At 45.1% G+C, this 14,453-nt stretch overlaps 1 protein-coding gene across 5 annotated transcripts in view; it reads left to right on the forward strand.

The window, feature by feature from the left end:
• The window catches only part of LOC135553087 (chloride channel protein 2-like), a 213,633-nt gene extending 202,922 nt beyond the window's left edge, over positions 1 to 10,711 (forward strand). For all 5 annotated transcript variants that reach the window (XM_064985180.1, XM_064985183.1, XM_064985181.1 and 2 more), the window contains 2 exons: positions 907 to 993; positions 6,128 to 10,711. In XM_064985180.1, the coding sequence (XP_064841252.1) occupies positions 907 to 993; positions 6,128 to 6,337 (297 nt within the window). In that variant the 3' untranslated portion in view covers positions 6,338 to 10,711. The remainder of the gene's footprint in view (positions 1 to 906; positions 994 to 6,127) is intronic.
• The last annotated feature ends 3,742 nt before the right edge of the window (positions 10,712 to 14,453 follow it).

The following is a 14,453-nucleotide window of genomic DNA, read 5'->3' on the forward strand; positions in this document are numbered from 1 at the left end:
CCACATACAGTCTCCCTCCACATATTAGTGTGTGCATGTCCGCATGCTCTAGAGCTGGGACGATAAACCAAAACCGACCATCTCGATCACTCATCGCAGGCATTTTGCTGATGTTGTTCATTATGATAAGTAGCCTATACTAGACAAATGTGAAGTTTGAAATTAAATAAGTTTGCTAATATGGGTGATTGTCAATGGGATTTTTTAGGTATCTGTACTTTACTTTACTAATTTATATTTTTGACAACTTTTACTTTTACTCCACTACATTCAACTGTGGTGAACGTTCTTATAAACTCTTCTTTCTATTTAGTACTTTTGCATCAATTCAGATTTTGTACTGTGTGTGTGTGTGTGTGTGTGTGTGTGTGTGTGTGTGTGTGTGTGTGTGTGTGTGTGTGTGTGTGTGTGTGTGTGTGTGTGTGTGTGTGTGTGTGTGTGTGTGTGTGTGTGTGTGTCTGGGGGATGTGTATTCCATGCTACTGTATGTTTGTGTTTGTTTCCTGGTACATTGTAATGGAAAACTCCCATTGCATTAAATATTTAAATGACAATAAGGTAGTTCTATTCCCTGTGATTTGGGTTTAGGCTCAAGCTGCTGTATGTGTGGTTCACTTGATGTTCTAGCAGTTTATAGTATCAGTAGAATGTTGTACCTTTCACAACAATCTAGCTCAGTGGTGCTCAAACACCTGATTACACTAATCAACGTGATTCCTTTTGATTACTTGCTGATTACTTCATTAGTTGAATTAGGGAATCTATGGTTGGTTGTGTTCTAGCAGTTTAAGGTGTTTGTTCCAAGTGTTCTAGATGTTGGTTCTAAATGTTGGTTCTAACAGTTTTAGCTGTTGGTTCTGAGTGTTCTAAATATTGGTTCTAAGTGTGTTGGTCTTTTGTCCCCAGACCCACACCATCTTCTCTCTGCTTGGGTTGGACCATGCCTATGTCACCAGCATCGGACGACTCATTGGAGTGGTGTCCCTCAAAGAGGTGAGTGACACGGATCACCTGGAGTTGACCACATCAACATGACACTGTCCCATCATTATCATCACTTACAGCATCATGACAGCCACCATCATCATAACAATGTCCATCATCATCATCATCATCATCATCATCTTCCTCACTGTCACAATCATCTGCATAACATAACATTATGACTATAACTACTGTTCCCTTAAGGAGGGGGGGTCGCACTCTTGAGACTTCGGTTGAAGGAACTAAAATCAGGCCTGACAAGGACAATGAAATCCGCGCCTCGCTGGTGATAAGTGTGAGGCTCGGATTCATTCCTTCAATTTAATACTGCTCTTCACCGAGCCCAGGAACGCGTGGTGTGGGGCCAAATAGGTGTTGTACCTTGTTTCCATCCTTCAGGGAACAGTAGTTATGGTAATAACCAATGTTCCTTCAAATTTTTGGGGTCACAGCAAATTTTAGATCTTGTGAACGGAAACTTGAACAGTGTGAGAATTTTGTGCATCTTCCGGCGCACATTTACAGTGAACACTGAAGCTGTACCCTTACAGTTTTAGACAGTAGCCAATAAGATACTGTGGCTATTTGAGCATAATGTAGGCCTACCAACAAAACCAATGGAGCAAATCACATAGCATTATCATATGGAAATAGCTTTTGATTTCTATGATATAGCCTACAGTAGCCTATATGTGGTGTTCAATGCAGAACTACATTGCATGAGACTTCTAAAAACGTTTTTACATTATGAAGGGCTTGACATTAATTCATAATTTTTTAGTTGGCCTGTAACACCATGGGCCAAATAGGTGACTGTACATTCATTGTATTGTGTTGTATGATGCAAAAAAAACACTTTACAAAAAACAATGAATTATTATTACCATACAGATAATTATTATTACCTTACTTTAACCCCTCTGCCTATTGGCTTATTTGCATATTCAAGCCTGTCTCTAAATATAACACTGCCCCTTTAATTAAGACGTAAGCTTTTTACCTGACTGTTTATTTAAATACCACTTTAAATGTGCTCTTGTGGGAAGCAGTAATTCCCCATTGCTGACCTATAAAACGCGTCTAATAACTCGCTAACTAGCAAAGAATGTCAACAAATGCGCGGCTCTGATATGAACAAAAACGCGCATTCACTAGCGGGGGATTGAAAATCTGCTAGTGGGCTACAGCTGCCAAAATAATTCTACTCCGTTGCGTTCGGTCTCTGCCCACAACAAAATCAGACTCAATCTTGCAGAGTTAGATTTGTTTAGTTTGTTGCGTTGAAAATGGGCTGATATAATGTTGATTTGTTCACAGAAAAAAATATCCATATAGTGCAAACTCAGGGAAATTCAATCTCTTGAGTCTGCGCGACATAGCATTTATGCTACGCAGCAGTCCTTGGAGGAAGTGCGCAGCCGCTCACACCTGCAGTTTTGAGGGTACCTTGGTCATAACGTTACATAAGCTTTCAGTCAGTTAATTTCGGAACAACATACTGTGGAGAAATGGAATCCAGCCCCATCCGACCCCAACGGATTTCATTGGCCTTGTTAGCCGTGATTTTAGTTACTTCAACGGAGGTCATGAGAGTGCAACTCCCCTCATGGTACACTACAAAAGTATGTGGACACTGGCTCGTCAACATCTCATTCCAAAATCACGGGCATTAATATGGAGTTGGTCCCCCCAATCCAGCCTCCTCTCAATTATGTAATTGTTTTAAATGTAACCTTTATTTAACTAGGCAATGACAGCTTACTGGGGAACAGTGGGTTAACTATCTTGTTCAGGTGCCAAACAACATATTTTTTACCTTGTCAGCTCAGGGATTCAATCCATCAACCTTTCAGTTACTGGTCCAACGCTCCAAACACTAGGCTACCTGCTGCCCCACTCTTCTGGGAAGGATTTCCACTAGATGTTGGAACATTGCTGCGGGCACTTTCTTCCATTCAGCTGCGAGCATTAGTGAGGTTGGGCACTGATATTGGGCAATTCTGTATGGATCTCGCCTTGTGCACGGGGGGCATTGTCATGCTGAAACAGGAAAGGGCCTTCCCCAAACTGTTGCCACAAAGTTGGAAGCACAAAATTGTCTTGAATGTCATTATATGCTGTAGCATTAACATTCCCCTTCACTGGAAGTAAGGTGGCCTCGCCCAAACCATGAAAAACACCCCCGGACCATTATTCCTCTTCCACCAAACTTTACAGAAAGGCACTATGCATTGGGGCAGGTAGCGTTCTCCTGGCATCCGCCAAACCCAGATTTGTCCATCAGGACTGCCAAGTGGTGAAGCATGATTCATCACTCCAGAGAATGCGTTTCCACTGCTCCAGAGTCTAATGGCGGCAAGCTTTACACCACGCAAGCCGACGCTTGGCATTGCGCATGGTGATCTTAGGCTTGTGTGCGGCTGCTCGGCCATGGAAACCCATTTCATGAATCCCCGACCAACAGTTCTTGTGCTGACATTGCTTCCAGATGAAGTTTGGAACTCAGTAGTGTGTTGCAAGTGAGGACAGGCGATTTTTACGCGCTTCAACGGTCACATTCTGTGAGTTAGTGTGTCCTACCACTTTGCTGCTGAGCCATTGTTGCTCCTAGACGTTTCCACTTCAAAATAACAGCACTTACAGTTGACTGGGGCAGCTCTTGCAGGGCAGAAATTTGACAAACTGACTTGTTGGAAAGGTGGCATACTATGACGGTGCCACGTTGAAAGTCAATGGAGATTGCATGGCTGTGTGCTGGGTTTTATACACATGTCAGCAACAGATGTGGCTGAAATAGCCAAATCCACTAATTTGAAGGGATGTCCGCATACTTTTGGCCATGTAGTGTATGTTGTACCGAAGTTGACTGACTGAAAGGGAACCACCATCACACACACAGTCCGCATTAATGAGCTCGGCTCTTTCCGGCCCTTCAATTGGTGACAGACAGCGAGACAAATGACTGGTTAATGTTCCTTGCAGTCTCTCTTCTCTCTCTCTCTTTCTCTCTCGCTCTCGCTCTCTCTCACTCTCCACAATCAAAACAGAAAGGAGCACTCTGTCTTTGTGAATTGGCTGTAAAACGGGAGATTGGTGCTAAGCACAGTGTTGTTCCACTGGCTGACATTTAGGCCTTTTATTTGGTATTAGACAAGCAGACAAAAACAGCAGTGAGATGAGCCTCGCCTCCCCTCGTCTCCTCCCCTCGTCTCAACTCTCTCCGCCTCTTGTCTCTGTCACACAGTACTACTGCATTCAGCTCTCCTTATGCCTCCTAATAACTGGATACACAGGGAGGGTGTGTGTGCAACCTGTGTCTCTGCTTAGAAACAGCTGTTTCCAAGACATCTGTCATTGTTGGGGAAGGAGAGGGATGGAGTGTATGACATCATATCTGATCAGGGCTATTGTTTAGTCAAATAAATGTTGAGTTTCATAACCATAAAATGTGTCCGCCTTTACTTTATTATAGGCTTGGGCAGTAACCTGATTGTCATACCGACCTTGTGCCATGCCGGGATATTCGGTAATACCCCACTGAGCCTTTATAATCCGATGGGTTAGCAATGCTAACAAGTACATGTCAAATCCAATAGAGAATGCTAACGAGCGCATTGCGAACATTTTATAGTCCCTGAACTAAAGTATTTGCAGGACAGACCACCTAGCTCATTATGTTATACAAGTAACAAAAAATGCTGTAGTGGAGCAGGTTGAGAGCTTCAAGTTCCTTGGTTTCCACATCACCAACAAACTAACATGGTCCAAGCATACCAAGACAGTCGTGAAGTGGGCACGACAAAACCTATTCCCCCTCAAATATTTGGCATGGGTCCTCAACCATGATCCTCAACCTGCTCCTACAGCTGCACCATCGAGAGCATCCTGACTGGTTGCATCACTGCCTGGTATGGCAACTGCTCGGCCTCCGACCGCAAGGCACTACAGATGGTAGTGTGTAAGGCCCAATACATCACTGGGGCCAAGCTTCCTTCCACCCACGACCTCTATACCAACCAGGTGGTGTCAGAGGAAGGCCCTAAAAATGTTCAGACTCCAGCCACCCTAGTCATAGACTGTTGTCTCTGCTACCACACGGCAAGCGGGACCAGAACGTCAAGTCTAGGTCCCAAAGGCTTCTAAACAGCTTCTACCCCAAAGCCATAAGACTCCTGAACATCTAATCAAATGCTACCCAGACTATTTGCATTGACCCCTTTTACGTTGCTACTTTCTGTTATTATCTAAACATAGTCACTTTAACTCTACCTACATGTACATGTTACCCCAGTTACCTCGACTAACTGGTGTTCCCGCACATTGACTCTGTACCAGTACCCCCTGTATATAACCTCGCTGTTGTTATTTACTGCTGCCCTTTATTGTTTTAGGTATTTTTCTTGAAACTGCATTGTTGCTTAAGGGCCTGTAAGTAAGCATTTCACTGTCAGGTCTACACCTGTTGTATTCAGCGCATGTGACAAATAAAAATGTATTTGATTTGATTACCTGGCACGTGCTGCACAGTGAGTGACTGCACAGTGAGTGACTCACAAGGCTCTGGTCTCTTGTCGCTGTGTGCTTGTAAACAAACGCCACGTGACATGTGATTGGAGACTACTGTAAGCTTCATAATAATGTGACAGGTAAAATGAAGAACTCAATCTACTTTATCTCTTAATGTATTGCACAAGTTGACTGCAGGTATTTACTTAAAGTAGCTACAAATATTCACATTTATTTAAAGAAATAGTTTAAACGATACTGACGGTATTGAATAACCATCCCATGGCCATTTCCAAATACCTCAGTATATGTTATATGGCCCAAGTCTACTTTATTACCATGGTACAGTAGCATAGCCACACCTTGTAGTATCACCTAGAAACACCATAGCAACCACCCTGTAATATCGCCATGGTTAAACCTCACCATTCTGCTTTGGTCTACACTTCCCTAACACTGTCGGAGTACAGATTGAACTGTCCTCTCTGGTACTAAGCCTTACTTATTTTCAATCCCAAATTGACTGTACTCCATAACTGTCACCCTTAGTCCCTAAGTGTCAGTGTACAGGCAATGGGTCTGATTGGGCAAGTCTCTTGGCCTTTGTTGACTGATTCTTCCTGTATTATCCCTGTAGCTGCGGAAGGCCATCGAGGGCTCTGTGGCGGTAAAGGGGGTGAAGGTGCGCCCCCCTCTGTCCAGTTTCCGGGACAGCGGCACCAGCGGCACCAGCAGCAGCAATAGTGAGAACGAAGCCACAGAGCTCCACAAGCTGTGGGACCGTCACAAGTCCATGTCCCTCCCCCGGGAGCACCTGGCCTCCGACTCTGATGAGAAGTCCCAGTGAGGGGGATGGGGACAGGGGGATGGGATGGTGACGGGTGTGATAGAGGGTAGAGGAGTATGAGGAGTGTAGACCCCCCCGCCCCACCTCAAAACCACAACCGATGCTGCAACCTCAGGGCTTGGATCAATACTAAATTCTGGAAAATAAAGTTCTCTCCTCCTCCTCTCCTAACCTTCCTCTCCATCCCTCTCTCCTTTACCCCTCCTCCGAGTGGGCTTTTGGGCCCTGCACTTACTCAACTCTTGAGGCTGAGGGATGGACTCTGCTCTCGCCCCAACCAGAACAGAAGAAATCTGGGTGTTAGGGAGGGGAGAGGAGTGTCACTGCTTAACAAAGGTGGTCAGAACAAAATGTATAGAATGTGGTTTGACTATAAAAGGGATTGCATTTTTATTCTTTTTTTATAGCAACTTGGGTATTGGTGAGGAAATGTTCAAAGTTTGTTTTCATTTTGTGGACATTTCTTTCTGACCAGTCTTCCATATACAGACGGTTCTACAGTGATAAGAAGATAGGCTTGTGTACCGGTAAAGATGTGAGTGTGTGTATTGAGTGCATGTACGTTTTGGTTTGTATGTATTTACACGAAGAAGGTAGCGAAACCAACCACCTGCTTTAATTACTTTGTGATTTGAATCTTCTTATCAGACACATTTCAATCTTATCATTCCAGCTCTGTCCTATTTTGTTCCCATCTGGTTGAGTGACCTGGAACTGGAAATAAGTATGGAGGTAGCCTAGCGGTTAGAGCGTTGTGCTAGTAACCGAAACATTGCTGGTTCAAATACCTGAGCCGACAGAGTGAAACATCTGTCTGTGCCCTTGAGCAAGACACTTAACCATACTTTTATCCAGGGGTACTGTACTACTATGGCTGACCCAGTAATACAACACATTTCACTCTACATATCCAGTGTATGGGACGATGCAACAGCTATATTTATGTTTTATTTTTTTGTCCCTGCCTCTGTAGAAAGAACCACATACTGTTCTGGTCTCACATTGGGAGACATCTTCACCTCTCCTCTCTCTCTCTCTCTCTCTCTCTCTCTCTCTCTCTCTCTCTCTCTCTCTCTCTCTCTCTCTCTCTCACTCTCTCTCTCTCTCTCTCTCTCTCTCTCTCTCTCTCTCTCTACTTTTTTCTGTGTTGCATTTGTGGGTGAGAGAATAGTCTACTCTATGCAAACAGATGTACAGTATGTATGTAGGAATTATGTAGAATGGTGAAAGCATGTGTGCTATTAACTCCTTTAAGAAAACACGGCTTCAAACACGCACACACACACAGGTTTTAATAAGCGCCAGTCTGCACACTCCAAGAGAAGAAGGTTTTCTCTAAATATAGCTCTTAATAACCCTGACTGAGTGTGTTGGGCGAGGGAGGGAGAGAGGAAGAAGGAACGGGGGAAGAGAGAGTGAATGGATGGCTGAAAGATGACAGGATGAAATCTTTTCAGTTATCTAATCTCCTGCTTTAGGGTGTTTTGCTTCAATCAAACCCAGGGTAGCTTTCTGGTTGGCCAACTTCACATCCCCGCTGAATATGCCTATTGTCCAGTAACACTATGGTGATCAGAGTAGGGTCAGACCCAGACCACATATAGCCAGTTTGATTAATGCTGTAAGGTAGCCAACTGACTGAAACTAGATATCTGAACTAACTGTCCAATGACAAACACTATAGCCCATGCATACTGACCAATAAGAAACCGTCAGCATTACAGATCAGTGTTCTATACATAACCAATGACAAACACTATAGCCCATGCATACTGACCAATAAGAAACCGTCAGCATTACAGATCAGTGTTCTATACATAACCAATGACAAACACTATAGCCCATGCATACTGACCAATAAGAAACCGTCAGCATTACAAATCAGTGTTCTATACATAACCAATGACAAACACTATAGCCCATGCATACTGACCAATAAGAAACTGTCAGCATTACAGATCAGTGTTCTATACATAACCAATGACAAAGCACTCCATTCCTGCTACAGTATGACTTATCAATAGGCCTACTGATGTATAGCGCAGCCTAGAGAAGGTTTAGTTAGATGGTTAGGAGTCTGACCTCTGTGCTTTTTACTTATTCATGTATTTTCCTCACGACAGTCTCTGGCTTAATGTGCTGCATGGTTTCCTTAGTCATTTGAATGTATTTAACTTTTAATTATGTTTCGCTTGGTGATTGAAGCTCCATACTGCACAAGCCCAGTGTGCAGCTTCCAATCAGATCTCACACACTCCCTGAATTGTGGGTCTATATATATATATATTGTTAGTATGGCCACTAGTCATTTTCTTTCCGTCTTTCTTGCTCTCTCGCTCTCTCTCTGATGATTATCAGGCAGGGGTCATTTTGTGTCGTCTTTCTTTCTCTCTTCTTTGTAATGTTTGCACTGATAGGCCTGATGCCTCTGAAAAGGACTGAGAAGAGTCACTTCCTGTGTCAAACACTCCTTCCACCTGCAGTTGTTGTTATTTTGATTTTACTGCTGTTTTCTGCCAGTGACGTCAAGATTTCTGCTCACATATGCAAGCCGAGTGCATCTGGCTGGTTATACACATTCAGGTGCCTTATTCAGTGCCACATTGAACAAAGTACACACACACACACACTGACATTTCAACCACCTGGATGTGTTATTGCATGAAAAGGTTTTATTTTCAGTGGTGAGTTATTGCCTTGTTCACTGCCACTGAAAAGAAAAGACACACACTAACCTCTTCAGACTGACATGCCCATCCTCACATGCAGAGACACACTCGCACACCTTGAGTGACAGCATGGCTTTGCATGAAGGAGTGCATGTGACTTTGAAGGCTGTGTTTTTATATTGTTAGAATTATGACCAGAAAAAGATTGAAAATATGAGAAATATGCTCTTGTGTATATCATTTTAATGGACAATGTCATGATGATGATGATGATGGCTATTTGTTAAATATGTTGTTTTTATCCTCCTTTATTTTGTCTTTTCTCATTGAATTCATTTTGATCTAGGTTTGATTGGCATCATGCATTCATACAATGAGCTTTATTCATGACTTATTTTGGGAAAGGGGACAGAGCTTTTTGGGGAGGCGTGAATTTAAAACTTTGCTATAGGTTTACAGATTTAATATATTTAACATATCATGGCTGTAATGTATGATCATTGCTATCTATCAAGTTGCTCTTCCTGCAACTCCTTTTTAGTTTTTGTTGCATATTGCTCTTCCATGTCTGATTGTTATTAAAAGGTCCAATGCTCAGTGTTTTTCCAGCCTTGCAGCATGTACCCAACATTTCTACATTGTTATATATGTCATTTGTATAATGCAAGTAACACTATAACACTAGCAGAATGAGACCCACTCTCTGAAGTAGCAGGAACATTTAAGGAATGTTTAAAGAATTTTTAAAGGACCCATGGGGGTTCTAATGCCCTGTGGTCCGTATGACATCATCATTTCACAAGTGCCTACATCATCTCAGGCCTCTGCATGATAACAGGAGTAGGAGTTCTCTCTGTAAATTAATGTGATACGTTTAAGGGATAGTAATGTCTACCCATGTCTCTGCATTTGATAGTAGTCATTCATACACACACACACACACACACACTAAAGATGTACACACGCACACAGAGGAGGAGGAGGATAATGTGTCCGTGCAGTGTGCAATTATCCCTAATCACCACGGCAACTAGCCGTTGTCATTCCCCAAGCTAGCTGAAGGGACCAGTGAAAATACACACTTTTGTTTTGCTTTAGTTTTCATTATTTTGTGTTTCTCTGAAGTCACTCTCCTTATTTTCCCTGTCCTTTCTTTATGACATCTCATTTGCTACCAGATAGATATAGTAGGGCAGGTACATATTTATTAATAGGTTAATCAAAATAGAAGAAGAATCTGTGATTTGTTTTTTATTATTTCTATTTTAATGATTAGGTAAATCAACTTGTGCAATAACGATTGTTCATTTCACTTTCTAACCAGATTTTAATCTATGACTTGACATGAATGCGAGAACCTTATTTTTGTAAAGAAATTGAAAACTGTTAAACAATATGTATGTATAAGAGGGAAACTAATGAACGCACAGGTGTGCGTGTGTAGACCTAAGGAAAGAAGGATGGTGTGTGTGTGTGTGGGATGATACACACACACAATGTCTGTTTGGTCCCAGGCCATTTCTGGATTCTGCTGCTTGTACTGTAGCTGCCTGACTCGGGACTGTATGATGTGTTATAGGCCCATTACGGAAACACATTGGGGTCAAACCAGACAGAGCTTAACAAGTCCAGTGCTATTTTTCACAAGAACAAATAAAACAATGTTTTGTATATCAGGGATGAATAAAGAGATTTTAACAAATGTCAGTCTGGAGTCTTGATCATGTCATGGCTATTCAAAGGAGAGGACCAAGGTGCAGCGTGGTGAGCGTACATTATATTTTAATGATCAAAATGACGCCCCACTAAACACTACAAAAACAAACCGTGAAGCTCAAAAGCAAAGTGCTCTAAACAGCGTCAACCTCCTTCAAACACAGGTGGGAAAAAGGGTACCTAAGTACGGTTCCCAATCAGAGCCAACGATAGACAGCTGTCCCTGATTGAGAACCATACCCGGCCAAACACAAAGAAATAGAAAACATAGAACACAAAGCATAGAATGCCCATCCCAACTCACGCCCTGACCAAACCAAAATAGAGACATAAAAAGGATCTCTAAGGTCAGGGCGTGACAGATCCTCCTAAAATGTTCCTTTCCCTCGCCCTTCTTTTTCTCTCATCCTCCTCTCCCAAGAATCTGTAGAACATCAACTGTTTATTTTCTTTCTCTTTTTTTCTATCGCTCTCTCCTTCTTTCCCTCTGGGGTGTTTTTGTTGTTAAAAACAAATCTGTTTTTCGGAGTGAAATACCATCTGTAGTGAAATGGGCAGATAAATGCTTAATTATAGCTAAATGGGTTCATTCATTAAGTGGGCTTCTCTATCCCTTGGCGGACTTCAGGTGTGAAAAGAAACCTCTCTCCCTGTGGAGTCTATCATCTGTGTCTGTGTTCCAGACAGCTGTGCAGTAGAGTGGGATGTGTTTTAAACTGCCCTGTCTCTGCTGTTCCAGATGAGATTAGTCCTGTCTCTGACGCCTTTGTTCTGAATTATGTCCCAGTGTAATCTATAATTCCTGTAATCTGACCAACAGTCAACACTGCAATCTGAGATGAGACCCAACACTGCCCAATCCTGTTAGAGATTTGGATTATTCATGTCTGTCTGTATGTGTGTGAGAGAAACCGAGAGTAAGTGTATGTTGGAGAGAAAATGGCCCAATCTGTATTTTTTACCAATTTTCTGTAATTGAATATCATAAGAACAGTTTGTATTGCTTGATGGAGGTGTTAGTGCTGGTGCTAGTCCTTGATGGAGGTGTTAGTGCCGGGGCTAGTCCTTGATGGAGGTGCCGGGGCTAGTCCTTGATGGAGGTGTTAGTGCCGGGGCTAGTCCTTGATGGAGGTGCCGGTGCTAGTCCTTGATGGAGGTGTTAGTGCCGGTGCTAGTCCTTGATGGAGGTGTTAGTGCCGGGGCTAGTCCTTGATGACGGTGCTGGTGCTAGTCCTTGATGGAGGTGTTAGTGCCGGTGCTAGGCCTTGATGGAGGTGGTGGTGCTGGGGATTGTCCTTGATGGAGGTGCCGGTGCTAGTCCTTGATGGAGGTGTTAGTGCCAGTGCTAGTCCTTGATGGAGGTGGTGGTGCCGGGTATAGTCCTTGATGGGGGTGTTAGTGCTGGTGCTAGTCCTTGTTGGAGGTGCCGGTGCTTGTCCTTGATGGAGGTGCCTGTGCTAGTCCTTGATGAAGGTGTTAATGCTATGCCGGTGGTAGTCCTTGATGGAGGTGTTAGTGCCGGTGATAGTCCTTGATGGAGGTGGTTGTGCCGGGGCTAGTCCTTGATGGAGGTGTTAGCGCTGGTGCTTGTCCTTGATGGAGGTGCCGGTGCTAGTCATTGATGGAGGTGTTAGTGCCGGGGCTAGTCCTTGATGGAGGTGTTAGTGCCGGGGCTAGTCATTGATGGAGGTGGTGGTGCAGGGGCTAGTCCTTGACAGAGGTGTTAGTGCTGGTGCTAGTGCTAGTCCTTGATGGAGGTGCCGGTGCTAGTCCTTGATTGGGGTGCCAGCGTTAGTCCTTGATGGAGGTGGTGTGTGCCAGTGATAGTCCTTGATGGAGGTGTTAGTGCCGGGGCTAGTTCTTGATGGAGGTGGTGGTGCCAGTGCTGGTCCTTGATGGAGGTGTTCGTGCTGGTGCTAGTCCTTGATTGAGGTGCCGGTGCTAGTCCTTGATTGAGGTGCCGGTGCTAGTCCTTGATTGAGGTGCCGGCGTTAGTCCTTGATGGAGGTGGTGTGTGCCGGTGATAGTCCTTGATGGAGGTGTTAGTGCCGGGGCTAGTTCTTGATGGAGGTGGTGGTGCAGGGTATAGTCCTTGATGGGGGTGTTTGTGCTGGTGCAAATCCTTGATTGAGGTGCCGGTGCTAGTCCTTGATTGAGGTGCCTGTGCTAGTCCTTGATTGAGGTGCCGGCGTTAGTCCTTGATGGAGGTGGTGTGTGCCGGTGATAGTCCTTGATGGAGGTGTTAGTGCCGGGGCTAGTTCTTGATGGAGGTGGTGGTGCCAGTGCTGGTCCTTGATGGAGGTGTTAGTGCTGGGGATAGTCATTGATGGAAGTGGTGGTGCAGGGGCTAGTCCTTGATGGAGGTGTTAGTGCCGGGGATAGTCATTGATGGAAGTGGAGGTGCCGGTGCAAGTCCTTGATGAGGTGTTAGTGCCGGTGCAAGTTCTTGATGGAGGTGTTAGTGCCGGGGCTAGTCCTTGATGGAGGGGGTGGTGCCTGTGCTAGTCCTTGACGGAGGTGTTAGTGCTAGTGCTAGTCCTTGATGGAGGTGCCGGCGTTAGTACTTGATGGAGGTGGTGTGTGCCAGTGATAGTCCTTGATGGAGGTGTTAGTGCCGGGGATAGTTCTTGATGGAGGTGGTGGTGCCAGTGCTGGTCCTTGATGGAGGTGTTCGTGCTGGTGCTAGTCCTTGATGGAGGTGCCCGGTGCTAGTCCTTGATGGATGTGCCGGTGCTTGTCCTTGATGGAGGTGTTCGTGCTGGTGCTAGTCCTTGATGGAGGTGCCGGTGCTAGTCCTTGATTGAGGTGCCGGCGTTAGTCCTTGATGGAGGTGGTGTGTGCCGGTGATAGTCCTTGATGGAGGTGTTAGTGCCGGGGCTAGTTCATGATGGAGGTGGTGGTGCCAGTGCTGGTCCTTGATGGAGGTGTTAGTGCTGGTGCTAGTCCTTGATGGAGGTGCCGGTGCTAGTCCTTGATGGAGGTGTTAGTGCCGGTGCTAGTCCTTGATGGAGGTGTTAGTGCCGGGGCTAGTCCTTGATGGAGGTGCCGGTGCTAGTCCTTGATGGATGTGCCGGTGCTAGTCCTTGATGGAGGTGTTAGTGCCGGGGATAGTCCTTGATGGAGGTGGTGGTGCAGGTGCTAGTCCTTGATGGAGGTGTTAGTGCCAGTGCTAGTCCTTGATGGAGGTGGTGGTGCTGGGGCTAGTCCTTGATGGAGGTGTTAGTCCCGGGGCTAGTCCTTGATGGAGGTGGTGGTGCCGGGTATAGTCCTTGATGGGGGTGTTAGTGCTGGTGCTTGTCCTTGATGGAGGTGCCTGTGCAATTCCTTGATGAAGGTGGTGGTGCCGGTGCTAGTCCTTGATTTAGGTGATGGTGCCGGTGCTAGTCCTTGATGGAGGTGGTGGTGCCCGGGGCTAGTCCTTGATGGAGGTGCCGGTGCTAGTCCTTGATGGAGGTGTTAGTGCTGGTGCTAGCTCTTGATGGAGGTGCCTGTGCTAGTCCTTGATGGAGGTGCCGGTACTAGTCCTTGATGGAGGTGGTGGTGCCGGTCATAGTCCTTGATGGAGGTGTTAGTGCTGGTGCTAGTCCTTGATGGAGGTGTTTGTGCCGGGGCTAGTCCTTGATGGAGGTGTTAGTGCCGGGGCTAGTCCTTGATGGAGGTGGTGGTGCCCGGGGCTTGTCCTTGATGGAGGTGTTAGTGCCAGGGCTAGTCCTTGATGGAGGTGGTGGTGC

Source organism: Oncorhynchus masou, chromosome 13 (assembly GCF_036934945.1).
Source record: "Oncorhynchus masou masou isolate Uvic2021 chromosome 13, UVic_Omas_1.1, whole genome shotgun sequence".
Lineage (NCBI taxonomy): Eukaryota > Metazoa > Chordata > Actinopteri > Salmoniformes > Salmonidae > Oncorhynchus > Oncorhynchus masou.